This window comes from Micropterus dolomieu, linkage group LG11 (genome assembly GCF_021292245.1).
Source record: "Micropterus dolomieu isolate WLL.071019.BEF.003 ecotype Adirondacks linkage group LG11, ASM2129224v1, whole genome shotgun sequence".
In the NCBI taxonomy this organism is placed as follows: Eukaryota; Metazoa; Chordata; class Actinopteri; order Centrarchiformes; family Centrarchidae; genus Micropterus; species Micropterus dolomieu.
In genome coordinates this window covers 25,742,097-25,756,074 of record NC_060160.1, presented here as the reverse complement: position 1 = coordinate 25,756,074, position 13,978 = coordinate 25,742,097, and the positions used below count along the sequence as shown (strand labels likewise).

Sequence of the window (13,978 nt, the reverse complement as noted above, 5' to 3'; positions counted from 1 at the left end):
AGACAAGAGGGGGAAGACATCCCCACGTGTTGATGCAGAAGGGAATCACATGAAAAGGTGCAAAGTGCATTATATTACATAATCACTGGATGCCTGGGTTCCTCTTCCTAAAAGGTATGTTGTAACAGTTAAGGTATTCAGATACTCTTTAGTTTACTTAACTGTAGTGATGCTTGAAGTCAACATTAAGGGGGTTGCATTTCAGGAAATGGTAGCCTATTATACAAATTACTGTTGTGGCCTTGATTTTAAAATCATCCATTGTTTTCAATGAAAGTGTAACATAAGCAGCAGCCATCTGAAGATGGGTTATTAGCGTTCTACATGAGAACAGTTTCACCTCAACTCAGTTTAGAATTGACAGAGCCGGATAATCCAGCTGCAGCAGTATAGCTGACAGACTGACTATTTGCCACAATTCTTTCTAAAGGTGCTACTAAAATCCGTAGCCTATAGGTTACCAAATTTTACCACAATGTAGGCAGATAAGCTTTAGGTTTTAGCATTTGTCTCAACATGCAAGCCAGCCTCATGGCACCTGCCAAAGAAAATCTCACACAGTAGTATTTTGTCACTAAAGCTTTATTACACATTCAAGATCAAAAGCACCAAGTCACATTTTCAGAATACAAAACGTTTCTAAATTGTTTACAATCACTTCAGGGTCAATGATGGCTGGTAGTCTCATAAGCAGATTCAGTGGGCAAGCCAGTTGTAGACGCCATCTCCCGTAGAGCGCCTCAGCAGAGAGACCGGACTACAGTGCGCGTCCCCGGTTGGTGCGTTTAAGTCCGGACACTCACACGAGAAAGGAGCAAATTTAATAGAAGATGCAGGAAATCCAGAAGTGTGTTTTCGGGGTAAGGATTTTTAAATTTGTGAGCTAGTCCAGCCGTATTGGCGGTGTGTGTCAGGAGCCATCAGTCCGGTCATTAGGACCAGCCGTAGAGGACAGAGGCGGCAAGTGCCAGCGGAAGAAGAAGGGCGCAGGCGTCGGTCCTACCGCAGCCGTTAGTGGTCGTGTTTGTAGAGTTACTGGCCTGGGCCACCTGCAAAAAAAACAAAACACATTTTAAAGGTTAAAAATGGCCTAATTAGAAGTTTAACCCAAAACAACAACCCCCCCCCCCCACGAGACATGTCTTCAGTGAGCTTTGGGCTCAAAGCCATTTTCTTTAAAGTTGTAGGCTACATTTCCCCAGAGATCATTAAACACTGAAGGGGTTCCGTTTGTTTTAAGTTATGCAAATGATTCCGGTTACATTATAAACCCTCATATCCATTCAGTATAGGCAACTGAACCTGCGTTGTTAAATTGGCTTATAGTCCGCCTGTAGGCTAACTGTAATGTTGTTCATTAATCTGATCACTTAAAGACCACTTTTAGTTTGAAACTGAAACATTTTCTATAGAAAATTAAGACCACCTGTGTGCCATTCGTGCTGCTATCCAGGTAAATGAGAAAATAATCTTCCAGCGCCAGTTAATTTAAGTTTAAATCCCATTCAATTTAAAGAAAAATTATGCCAGGAGGCAAACAACTAACCTGTAATGACATGAGACACACAGCCAGCAGGAGAACGCCCAGGTTAACTAGATACATCGTATTCATCTTGGCGCGCAGAAAGGCTGGCTCGTTGCTCTGTTCTAGTCCTCTGGGTGATGAAGGAGTGAATGAAACGGGACAAGCAGCCGTGCGTTTTATACCCCAGGTGACATCATCAGCCGATCATCTGCACCTGCTGCAGCACAAGGCGTCCAGGTGGCGGAAATATTGACTTCACGCTTAGGGCACATGAACTACTTTCTACTTTATTCATATTGAGGAAGGCATCTGTTCATCAGAAGCCTGCCAAGACTAGAGAGCAACATGTTTTTAAAACACTTTTTAAATCACAGCGGAACATTAGCTCCACATTTATTCATAAGCAAATGAAAACATCTGCAACTGTGGCTTAAATTGTAATTACTCATTGTGACCACTTGCAGGCAGTGAGAAAACTAAATATTGTCAATAAACATGTCAACTCCGCAAGTGTCAAGTCGGAATTGATAATAGGCTATAGACTACCAAAATAATAAACAATCTAAACAGACAGCAGTGTTTGTTATGAGTATGCTACATAATTAGTGTGAGCAGAAATTTGCATTAGGGGCCTCTCAGCTTTGGAACTCCCGGTCGCAAGATCTGAGGCTTGCAGAATCAGTGACATTATAAGACGTGCAAATCGCCACTGATTGGTTTACTATTGACCCAGCTGGGTTTCCGTAGTTGTCCCTTCTTCAATTTCTTCCCGAGAAACACAGCGTTGCAAGAAGGGCGCGATATAACAACACGAGAAGTTCACACTGTCAAAACTCACAAACAGCCCAACAATTTTGAGCTTTCGTGGTGTTGCTTGGCCGCACTGCTACCTCGTCTCTCCATGCTGCTGTGCCGAGTTTCGGCAGTGAGCCAGACGCTAGCGAGATGGGGACGGAGGTCACACCGGGGAGGCGGCCTCCTCCACCGGGCTCTCTCCTTCAGCTCCAGCCGCTGGCAGGGTGTCGGTGCGGGGGACGGCAGCGCTCAGCCCGCAGAGACGGGCTCTGCTCAGGGCCTGTACCGAGACACGGTGCTCCTTCCCCGGACTGACTTCCCAATGAAACTGACCGGACAGAAACTGCTGGACCGAGAACTCGAGATACAACAGGTACGACGAAGCATAGAGGTGGACGACCCTTCATTGAAAAATGTGTCAAGTTAATTTCCTCCTTCTCCTTGACAGCTGGGCACACATTTTAGCACATGACCTAAGATCGTCTCCATTTATTTATGGTTCCGTCTTCAATTCGGCATGCATCAGGTGCTTTGAGAGGCAATTATTTCCCCCTCATTATAATACTTCCATTTGCCCAACACAAATCTGCTAACGTTAAGTTACAGTATCTTGATGGTTAAGCACTGCTACAGATAACGTTAGCTCTAATTTAATGATGCTTTCTTTTTGCCATTTTACTCTCTTACTTTTGCAGGAGTGTGGATTTGCAGATGTATACTCCTGGCAGAGAGAGAGGAAGGCCAAGAAGGAGTTCTGTCTTCATGATGGACCCCCCTATGCCAATGGAGACCCCCATGTAGGGCATGCACTCAATAAGGTGATCAGTTAACCGTCTGCTTGTCATGTTTCAGCTAATCCCTATTGTTATGGTGTATTATTACAAGTAACATTGAGTAATCATTGATTATTATGTGGCTTCTGCAGACACTTGCAGCACTGCAGGATTTAGTCTCTGTTAGAAGCTTCCTGGTGGCTCAAACATCCAAAATAATCAGTCACTTTGCTGTGTCCTGTTTGATCTAGATCCTGAAAGATATCCGTAACCGTTTTGAGATGCTGAGGGGGCGGCAGGTCCACTACATCCCAGGCTGGGACTGCCATGGCCTGCCTATCGAGCTGAAGGCTCTGGGGGAGTTGGGGACCAGCGGCCTTAGTCCGCTTCAGATCAGACAGAAGGGTAAAGACGGACAGAAAGCTGGATGAACAATAAGGCCAGTTACATTTACAGCTGCTGTAATGTGTTGTTTTTATCCTATCTAGCACGAGAGTTTGCAGAGGGGGCCATTGCTCGTCAGAAGGCTGCTTTCCAGCGCTGGGGCATAATGGCTGACTGGGACCAGTGCTACTACACGTATGATGGGTCCTATGAGGCCGCTCAGCTGACTGTCTTCCAGGAGATGCACAGCAAGGTGGCCAATGAGAACACTTTTGATTTTATTAGTTTTTCTCTAGACAATCTAACATTTATATTCCACTTTGTCGTTCTTCAGGGGCTCATCTATAACGACTACAAGCCAGTCTTCTGGTCTCCTTCATCAAGGTACTGAGTTAATTGTTTATTGCTGCATGGAGTCATCAGTATTTGAATCCATTCTATTTGAGATCAATAGATAATACCGTTGCTACTGTATGCTTGAATCCTATCTGTGCCTCTACAGAACGGCCCTAGCAGAGGCAGAGTTAGAGTACAACCCTGAGCATGTGAGCAGAGCCGTCTATGCCACATTCCCCTTAATCACACTGCCACCTGAGATGGCCTCAGCAGCAGGTATTAGAAACACCCAAGCACATACGGCTAATTCAGAGCTTTTTAAAATATAACTCTTCTGGGTGGGACATCTCTACACGGTGTATGGTTTGTGTGCCTCAGCAGGTCTGGAAAGTGTCTCTGGATTGGTGTGGACCACCCAGCCTTGGACCATTCCTGCCAACCAGGCTGTCTGCTACATGCCCAACGCCCAGTAAGTCGTCATTAAAATTACATTTAAAATTTTTGCTTTAAAAAATCCTTAAACGAGCAATCTATTATCAAAATTTTTGCAGATTAATTTTATGCAGTAGTGAGTAATAATTTCAAGCCAAATTATTTTGTTTCTGCTGCTTTTAATCATTCTAACACAATTACTGATTACTGCCATTTTCTTCCGTGAGTGGTGTTTATTGATGTCCCTGAAACCTAAACCACATTTCCCAGCAGCCTGGGGTTTTCTGTCCCATGGCTCATTTGTATGAAGGATTACTAGGAGCTGAGAAATAGTGGGGAGACTTTAAAAAGAGAATTTAAAATGGAAAATTGAACATGTAATGCAGTGGAGAACCAGCTTAATCTTCTTGTTTTCTTGTCTTGTCTCAAATTAGCTTTTTTGTATAGAAGGATTCCCCATCACTCAGATACGGAGGTCAGAGGAGACCCAATCTCTCATCATGGAGATTTTATTAATGGCCAGTGTGAACCAATATGGAATTTCTGTTGACCGATACAGATTACAAATGTTAAAATGATTTATATTCCGATATATCGGTCGATTTATTCTTTTTTTTTTTTTTTTTTTTTTCTTCTTTTCAGAAACAGTAGTTATAGTTATAACACGAGAGAGAAAATGCAGTTTAAAAATAAACTTCTAAATAGTACTTTGAACCAAAGTACAGCCGATGATGTCAGCTGATTGCCGAAGTTTGTGGTGGAATGTGTTGTGGGAGTTGCATAGTGCCCTCGGTGGAGAAAAGTAGCCATTGACGACACTCGTAACACGATCGAAGGATCCGTCTCTCTGTTTCGTTAATTGTCATTTATCGGCTGTTGTAAACACTAACACTGATTTTTCTGCCGTTAGCTCGTTTATGCCTTTAGTAAGGGCTTTGTTTCCTGTTTGCAGGTACTCGGTGGTGAAGAGAGCAGACAACTCTCAGCTGCTCTTATTGGCCACGGAGCGCACGGCCAGCATGGCAGCACTGCTGGGCACGGAGCTGGAGAGTGTAGGCACCTTCACAGGTAATCCTGCCACAAACGCACAGCAGTCTTGTTAGTTTCAAACACAGCCATGCTAAGGTCCCCTGTCCTCCTCCTTCCAAGGCTCTCAACTTGAGGGTGGGATCTGCAAACATCCCACAATTCCTGACAAGGAAGTGCCGCTATTGCCGGCCAATCATGTGACTATGGCAAAAGGAACAGGATTGGTCCACACAGCACCAGCTCACGGCATGGACGATTACAGTGTGGCTTCACAGTTTAAACTGTCTGTGGTAAGTTCTGGTTTCTGGAATCAAGAAAGCTGGTTGTTTGTGCCATGGAAGACTTTTTTTTTTTTTTTTTTTTTTTTTTTAATAGTTCACAACATACCCCAGACATATTTCCAAGGTGACCACAAAAAAAACATTGTTTGACAGGACATGTATTGTGTCTCTAAGTAACTGTATGTTTTTCTTCCACCATAGGAGTGTATGGTGGATGAGGACGGCAAGTTCACTGAACTGGCTGGACCTGAGCTACAGAATCTGTCTGTGATGACAGAAGGCACTGACAAAGGTACAGGATAGATATGAATGAAAAGGGAACATAATAGAATTACATTACGTAGCACATGTTGACTTTTGTTTTTTCCGTGTGTGTGTGTGTGTGTGTGTTAGTGATTTCCATGCTGAAGGAGTGTGGGGCTCTGGTGAAGGAGGAGCAGTGTGTCCACAGTTACCCATATGACTGGAGAACAAAGCAGCCTGTCGTCATCAGGCCCAGTAAACAGTGGTTTATCAGCACAGCCTCACTTAAAGACAAGGCCAAGGTAAAGCTGGAAGAGCTCCTTTTCTATATGCTGGGAGAAGACACAGCCTGTTCCTGGTGCACAGACATTGATGCATTTTGCTTTTCCAGGAAGGGCTGTGATTTATGTTTCAAGGATGTTATTTCATATTTACAGTTAGTTTCCAAGGAAAAACGATCCATTGTTGGTGTGTGTGTGTGTGTGTGTGTGTGTGTGTGTGTGTGTTTTTCCAGGAAGCACTGCAGAAGGTGCGTGTTTTGCCAGAGTCGGCGAGAGGCAGCCTGCTGGCCATGCTGGACAGACGGACATACTGGTGCATCTCTAGACAGCGAAGCTGGGGCGTCCCAATCCCAGTCTTCTACCACAGAGAGACTGGAGAGGTTCTGATCAACAAGTAAGCTGATGCACAACATGCAGACACTTGCATGCTTGTACCCATGCTTGGATACGCACAGATAATACATGCATGGTCACATTTTCAGAGATATTGCAGACAAACAAAGTCTCTTTCATAGTCAAACACAGAAATAAGTGATATACTGAACATCGTCCATGTCTCTGGCCTCTGCAGGCACACAGTGTCCCACATTGCAGGGCTCTTCAAAGAAAAGGGCAGTGACTGTTGGTGGGAGCTTCCCATTGAGGCTCTGCTGCCACCAGCCGTGCTCAAAAAGGTGAGTAAAACTGTATGTGTTTGTGAGGTGAGATTAAGTGACCAGTTTGTGGGTTTGAACCTGCCTCAGTAATGCATCAGATTTTTTTGACCATGGGGAGGAGTGTGGGCTGTGTAACCCTTGTACTAATATGATAAATATTCTAATTATTAATGCTAATTCAGAGGCGAATTAAACTTTGCAAGAGTAGACCCTAATTACGTAGAACTGTAATGGATTTTTTGACATTTTGAAAAGAAAAATCAGCTTTTAAATGTATTTAAAAATTGTAATATTTGCGTCAGTCTTTCATTGTGAAACATTTTGTGAATTTGAATGCTTACTGATTGGTTATCCCACAAAATGTCAAATTCCACAATAAAATGGCAATTGCAAGTTTAGCCAGAGCTTAGAATTTCCTTTTATCAACACTTAAATAAACACATGCCTGTATGATTTAAACAGTATGAAACACAGGAAGCAGCAAATATTCACTTTGAAAAAGCAGTTAAATGTTTAAATCGAATTTTATAAATGTTTTCTTGATGAAGCCGCATCAATCAGCAGATTTCATATTAACAATGAATTGAATGACTACTAGTAATGTGAAAAGATTTACCTAGTTACAGACAAACAATTATCTCCCAAGTCTGCAGCACTGCAGAGTTTTTACTCTCTTGTCGCTCAATGTACTGATAAACTACTGCTTTAACTTTGTCTGCAGAGTAGTGTACAGTGGGATTATCAGAGTAGTTTGAGTTACAGTTCTCCTGCTCCTGCTTTAAACATGATTAGCAATGTAATCATCAGTTGTCAGTTTTGTTCCAACTGATTAATCACTTCTTGTTCACGACCACGTCCCTGTGTGTGTCTCTATCAGAGTAAAGCAGGGCCAGCGACTGACTACGTTCGTGGAGAAGACGTCCTAGACATCTGGTTTGACAGTGGCGCATCATGGGCCGCTGTGCTAGAAGGTAGACCTGAAAAGTCTTCAATATGTCCTGTTACGCAGATCACATCAGCACATGTGAAATACAGATGAACCCTAACACTATATAAGTTTTACTTCCATTTATTAATACTGGTAGATCCTGGTCAGATGAGAGGATGTGATTGTTTAAAACTGTTGTCCACAGCTGCTGATACTTCTCCTCTTACTGCCTCAGACTTCTATAAACGTGATATGCTTTTACCAGAAAGTGACTGCTTTCATATGAGATTGAACATTCCTGTGATAATGTTGCTCCTTTAAACTTCTGTCTCTCTTCACTGACTCATCAGGGTTGTTGTCAGAGTGGCAGCGGTTAATTCACTTCAGTAACTGTCAGCTTTCAAAATGCCTTTAATGAAGTCTCCTTTCATTAGTTTTATTGTAGAGAAAGCTGCTTACACCTGCCTTACGTAGTCCACTAATTCGGTTGCTTTGCAAAGTGTATTGTAAGCAGAAGCAGTAGTTTGCTGAGCACAAACCCGGATTATAAGGCAGTGTGCTCTCGGCATACCAGGGTCACCTTGCTAGGAGTCTGCAAATCAACATTAGTAGAATGACGACAATAAAATCAGTAGAGGATTTTTTATTGTAAATAAAGCACCAGAGATGTCCACCTTAACTGAGTCGTTTTTAAACTATACATCATACAAGTGTGGGGGATAATTTCAATTGTTAATAGGCAACATGTGAAGGTATTATAAAAGGAGAAACTGCTCCAACAAGTTTGTAAAGTAGCCTTAAAAAGTCAATTCAAGTCAAAGACAGGCAGGTTAGCAACTTTATCCTGTCAGTTTGTCTCTTTACAAAGACAAGTGCTGCAGGATGAGAGTCCTACCTGAAGAGAGGCTGTGAAGTCTTCATGTTACGCCATATGAGAACCACATCCAACATTATTTATCAAACCGCGTCGGATTTGATGAATTTAGCGCGAGGAAACACACGTGACAACGTCCGGGATTCAAAATAAGGCGTCTAAACAGGATGGAAACAAGATTAATTGGATTATATTCACAGAAAGTATAAAACATATTACATGTGTAGGACAATGGTTACCTGTAAGTGTATTCATTGCTCACATGATGCGTGGTTGTAATTTTACAAGTAACGCTGGCTGGTCTTTCTTCCTTTTCTGTCCTCTGAGACATATACTTACCATCTTTTTGTTAACTTCATTTTTGTTAGTGTACAACAGACTTTCTTTCGCTTTCTTCTCTACTCCTCACCCAGAGACAGACTCCAGAGCAGATGCATATGTTGAAGGAAAGGACCAGATTGGAGGCTGGTTTCAGTCCTCACTGCTGACCAGCGTTGCCGTTAGGAACAAGGCACCTTACAAGTGAGTTTCCCAATCACTCACTGTGGTATGCACAAAGTCTAAAGTGACTGAAAATGAATAGTTTTAGGTTAACAGCTTATTTAAAAGGCACACAAGACTACTTAATTGTTGATAATAACACAAAAGTTACACTTAAAGATGGTAGTTCCTTGACTCATAAAGTTGGGGGGAGTCACAAGAGACAGGTTTTTAAAAGAATGGACTAAATTGAATTTGGTCTCTAGCATTGGTCAAGCTCAAATGTCTTGATGTTATATTTCCCATAATGCAACTTGAGAGTGTCTTTCCAGATAGACTCCCCTTGCCTCCTAAATGCCCACTTCTTTCAAACCCCACACCTTTTCATTCAATGTGTGCCTTCTGGGAAATATTTGATGTCTCAAGCCCAATGACATGATCCAATGACATGATCAGGGCTATTTGTTCAGACTGAACTGAAGCAGTACTCCTCAACAGCTGTGTTCATGTGTAAAATTGGCATAGTGCTCTTTTAAGCAACAATTATGCAACATCCTCAAACAATACATACAAATACCAATTAAAACAAATGTTGTTTTTGTGCTGACAGATATATACTAAACCACTAGAATAGTTATATATTCTAAAGTTTCAATCACAGCAATATTCTCCACTTTCTGATATGAGACACTGATGTGTGTTTGTGTGTGTAGGTCTCTGTTGGTCCATGGCTTTGCTGTCAGTGAGAAAGGAGAGAAGATGTCCAAGTCCCTGGGCAATGTTGTGGATCCTGATGTAGTCATTAATGGAGGGAAGGTAAGGTCAGGGGCGAGACGGTGAAAAGTCCCCCAACAAATTATTGGCCTCTGGTAAAACAAACTGTCCTGTGATTTTATTAAAGTGATTTATGTCGTCAGTTTTACCAAATCACAGGTTTTTTTTCCTCCTGACTAGGGCTGCGCGATATATTTTTCTTTTCTGCGATATATATTGCGATATGAAAAAATACAGGGATTTTAACCAGATGAGACCAAACTATCCTTTCTTGAGCTTTAGTGCAGTAAACATATTTTCAACAAATGTTAATAAAAAAGAGCAGCTATACAACAGCCTTCTGGGTGGTTTACAAAAGTTTCTTTTCTTTTTGCAGCCAAATCCACTGTTTCAGTATTTTTTTTTTTTTTTTTGCCTGTTCCTCACTTATTTTTAAGTTGTTGTCGACAGCTAACGGGGGCGGAGCCTGCTTGAGTTGTTTGATGAACTGATTAAGAGTAACATTGTTATTGGCGGTTCATTGTGCATGCAGAGCCTGTTTGTCACTCACTAGCAACAAACTTTAAATCGGAGTATATTATGTTAAATCGCACAGACTTGTAGATTAGTCATGGAAAATGAGAACCGTGCTAGCTTTCCTTTTGTATCAAGCAGCGAAAAAGTTCACATGGTTGAGTTAATTTGACTTTCTTGACTTCTTGACACAAACGATATATTGTGCAGCCCTACTACTGACCCTTAGTGGTGTGAAGCCAAACGGACGGTTCTGATCTGTTTGCCAAGTTTTCATATATCTGCTGCTGAGACTTTAACCACACCCTAATAAATGGAGTTAAATAGAATATCCTTTATTTTGTATAAAACATTTGAAAAACTAGATCAATATCTCAGCTGATATTTCAAAACCTTGACAAATGGACTAAAATGCATGCACCCTCAAAAATTGTATATTTATTGAGGGTGCACTCCATTTGCTCTTGAAGCTTTCAACTATTGCAATTTTAAACAATGGTCACTTTAACCTCATTTAATTCATTAATCATTGTCTTAGTAGCAAGCAGCAACCTCCGGAGCTGAAAAATGCCAAGTGCCAAAAACTGCAGTCCAATGTCCACTTTCTCCAAAAGCGAGTCAATCTCTGAAGGTTAAGGTTCTGTTTAAATTACATTAAGGCTTAAAGTTAAGCTAAATAAAGGATGTGGCTGCTTTGAGTGACAGATTGCCGCACTCTCAGGTGGCCAGCCACTAGATGGTTCAGCAACCAGGTTTCATTTAGTTTACCTCAGCTCCACCTCATCGCATATTTTCAGATTAGCCAGAGGCAGGCACTGCCAAGATAGCAAAGCCCAGATCCACCGTGTGCCGCCCACATCGAGAAACCTATGGGAGACTGTAGCGAAGGGGGCGAAGGGCGAAAGCAGTCACCCTACCCGGATTCAAACCCGGGTACTAAACATGCAACATTGACCACAACGCCAAAGAGGGTGACTGCTCTCACCCTTTGCTACAGTAACACCACGGACGCTACGTCCATGTTTTACACAGTCAGTGCTTATTACTGACAAATTTTTGTCTCTCCCACACACTTTTTATCATGTCTCTCATCCTTTCAGGACCCCAGTATGCCGGCCTACGGGGCGGATGTGCTGCGTTGGTGGGTCGCAGAGTCCAACATCTTCTCTGAGGTCCAGATCGGACCCACTGTACTCAACTCAGCCAGAGACAGCATCAGCAAGGTACCAGTGCAGTGAGGACACGGTACACGTCACTGGTTATTTTCTATGAATGACCCTTACTGCTTTCACGCTCATTTCTCTCCCAGCTGAGGAATACTCTGAAGTTCCTGCTCGGCAACCTGCAGGGCTTTGACCCACGTGTGCAGGCCGTTGACCCAAAAGAGATGTACTACATTGATCAGTACATGTTGCACCTGCTCCGCGAGTACAGCATCAAGGTGTGTTAAGGTGGATAAAATTTTCATCTCAGTCCAGTGTCCGCTGCTGACTGAAATGAGTGTGTGTGTGTGTGTGTGTGTGTGTGTGTGTCTGTATTTTCAGGTGACAGACGCATACAGTGAGTTTGACGCCGGCAGGGTCATCCGTGTTCTCCAAGCCTTCATCACCAGAGACCTCTCCAGCTTTTACTTCAGCATTATCAAAGACAGGTAAAGACTTTCCACCACATGAAAACCACACTTAGCATCCTTGGTTTAGCTGTGCTTGTGTTCTGCCAATGGCTTTACTTTGCCTGACTCTCACATCCCTCTGTCCTTCGTTGTCTCTCCCTCCATTATTCCTTTTTCCTGCCTCTTTCGATCAGGTTGTACTGTGACTCAGAGGACTCGGTGGGCAGAAGATCATGTCAGACCGTTTTAGAGGAAATTCTGGATGGAATGACCAGATCCATAGCTCCCATTCTGCCACATCTAGCTGAAGAGGTCTATCTTCACGCACCAGGACATGACAGTAAGTGTCTGCTGACATCGTGTTGAGACCGTTGAAGTTACTTCTTATAATTTGTGTTTGCTTGCCAACAAGAGTGTTCATAAACTTGAACTGTTTCTGCAGAAGGGGAGACATTATTCAAGAGCGGCTGGATCAAAAGCAGCTCTGTGTGGCGCCGACCGGGATTGGAGGAGGCAGTTGAGGGGGCGTGCGCCATCCGGGATTCCTTCCTCTCTTCCATTCCAGGCAAAAATGCAGCTCAGTACGACCTCACCATTGCCATTGAACCCGGTTTGCTGTTTGAACTCATGGAGGTAAATGAAACGCTATTAATAGTAATTAATTGTATTAGTAGGAAGCTGCAAGATGTGGTCCAAGTAAATTCAAAAGAGTCCACAAGAGACACTGGAAATGACTGCATATTTGCAAACGGTGAAGCAATGGAGCCTTTAAATGACCAAATATAAGTAGAGTGATTGTGTTTCCAGTTCAACTCCTTTTACAAACGGATATAGAAAAAAACATCATCAATTCCAGGGTGCTACAATAATACACACATGCAATTATATAAAAATGCATATTATATGTACTATGTGATAAAATGTAATACAACTAAATGTCTGCAATGTGTGTAAAAGACATTAATGATCACTTACAAGAGGTATAACATAACACTGGCAATGTAACAACACATTTAAAATATTATCAATACTGTAATTATTAGCTAATAAGTAGAAAATATGCTACACCCATGTTTGAAGTATTAATCACAACTGAATGACTTTATGCAATGTTAAATGTATAAATAAATAAGCATACCCTCCTCCGCTTCACTTCCAGTCTCTCCAGGAGGAAGCCACCTCCACCTCCTCTCAGCTGGCTGAGCTGATGATGGTATCTCAGGTCAGCCTGACCAGTGAGCTACCCCGCGACCTGCCTCCAGATGCCCTGCTGAGCCACGGCACCTTCCTCATCAACCTGGAGGGTGAGGAACGTCGGCACTAAGCTATCGATATAACTATGCAAATGTTAATCAACCAGGATTGGGGAAATGCTAGAGTTTGCGACACTTTCTCACAGCAGACATCTCTACCTGTCAAACACATTCTGCCGAACCGAGCCACTGTCCATGCTATCAGACACACACGGAGCATGTATCAAGAAGCAAGATTTATGGGTTATCTTTGGACTTAACTCAGCCTTCTTTCCCACTATCTGTATTTTTCTGCTTTGGCAGCATGAGTAGCTGCAACAGTTTTATGTGTTCATAATAGTAATTTGTAGTCATAACATATTGTTCATCACAACATAAAAAAGCACCAAAATGTTACTAAGCATGTTGAAAATACCAAATATCTAAAAAGCCCTATGTCATAAATCCTACATTTATTTATAGCCTAATTTTCAATACTTTGATATTATTCCTAATAACAGCTTTTTCCATTTTGGTCATTATTACATTATATAATTATATTTCCTCTCTCTGAATATCTCTGTTTGCTACTGCAGTAACCTGATTACCCTGCAGGCACTCCAGTCATTGTTCTGAATATGTTGTTGGATTTGGAGTTAACTGAGCCTGGTGATAACCAGCTTCATGATAGCAGATAACAGATCAAAATGTGTGCAGTGAAACAACTCAAACAATCGATGACTTCCAGTAAGCTCAGTATGTGTGTTTCTGTCCTGTCAGGTGGCGTTATCCGTGAGGACAGTGCCTACAGTATCGCAGTGGTGCCCACT

General features: G+C 42.4%; 1 protein-coding gene and 1 long non-coding RNA gene across 2 annotated transcripts in view; one reads left to right on the top strand and one right to left on the bottom strand.

The window, feature by feature from the left end:
- Positions 1 to 564: 564 nt before the first annotated feature.
- On the bottom strand, positions 565 to 2,688 carry LOC123978898. Its single transcript, XR_006827076.1, has 2 exons — positions 1,547 to 2,688; positions 565 to 1,049 (listed from the first exon to the last, which is right to left on the bottom strand). It is a non-coding gene; the product is annotated as an uncharacterized LOC123978898 (long non-coding RNA).
- iars2 (isoleucyl-tRNA synthetase 2, mitochondrial) overlaps positions 1,889 to 13,978 on the top strand; it is a 22,310-nt gene continuing 10,220 nt past the window's right edge. Inside the window, exons 1-22 of the mRNA XM_046062508.1 lie at positions 1,889 to 2,693; positions 3,016 to 3,138; positions 3,345 to 3,498; positions 3,582 to 3,730; positions 3,812 to 3,861; positions 3,980 to 4,089; positions 4,192 to 4,282; positions 5,198 to 5,313; positions 5,395 to 5,564; positions 5,757 to 5,847; positions 5,949 to 6,100; positions 6,313 to 6,473; positions 6,651 to 6,753; positions 7,613 to 7,706; positions 8,951 to 9,059; positions 9,731 to 9,833; positions 11,405 to 11,527; positions 11,614 to 11,745; positions 11,849 to 11,955; positions 12,111 to 12,256; positions 12,359 to 12,549; positions 13,076 to 13,220. Coding sequence (XP_045918464.1) covers positions 2,427 to 2,693; positions 3,016 to 3,138; positions 3,345 to 3,498; positions 3,582 to 3,730; positions 3,812 to 3,861; positions 3,980 to 4,089; positions 4,192 to 4,282; positions 5,198 to 5,313; positions 5,395 to 5,564; positions 5,757 to 5,847; positions 5,949 to 6,100; positions 6,313 to 6,473; positions 6,651 to 6,753; positions 7,613 to 7,706; positions 8,951 to 9,059; positions 9,731 to 9,833; positions 11,405 to 11,527; positions 11,614 to 11,745; positions 11,849 to 11,955; positions 12,111 to 12,256; positions 12,359 to 12,549; positions 13,076 to 13,220 — 2,887 coding nt within the window. The 5' untranslated portion in view covers positions 1,889 to 2,426. The remainder of the gene's footprint in view (positions 2,694 to 3,015; positions 3,139 to 3,344; positions 3,499 to 3,581; positions 3,731 to 3,811; positions 3,862 to 3,979; positions 4,090 to 4,191; positions 4,283 to 5,197; positions 5,314 to 5,394; positions 5,565 to 5,756; positions 5,848 to 5,948; positions 6,101 to 6,312; positions 6,474 to 6,650; positions 6,754 to 7,612; positions 7,707 to 8,950; positions 9,060 to 9,730; positions 9,834 to 11,404; positions 11,528 to 11,613; positions 11,746 to 11,848; positions 11,956 to 12,110; positions 12,257 to 12,358; positions 12,550 to 13,075; positions 13,221 to 13,978) is intronic.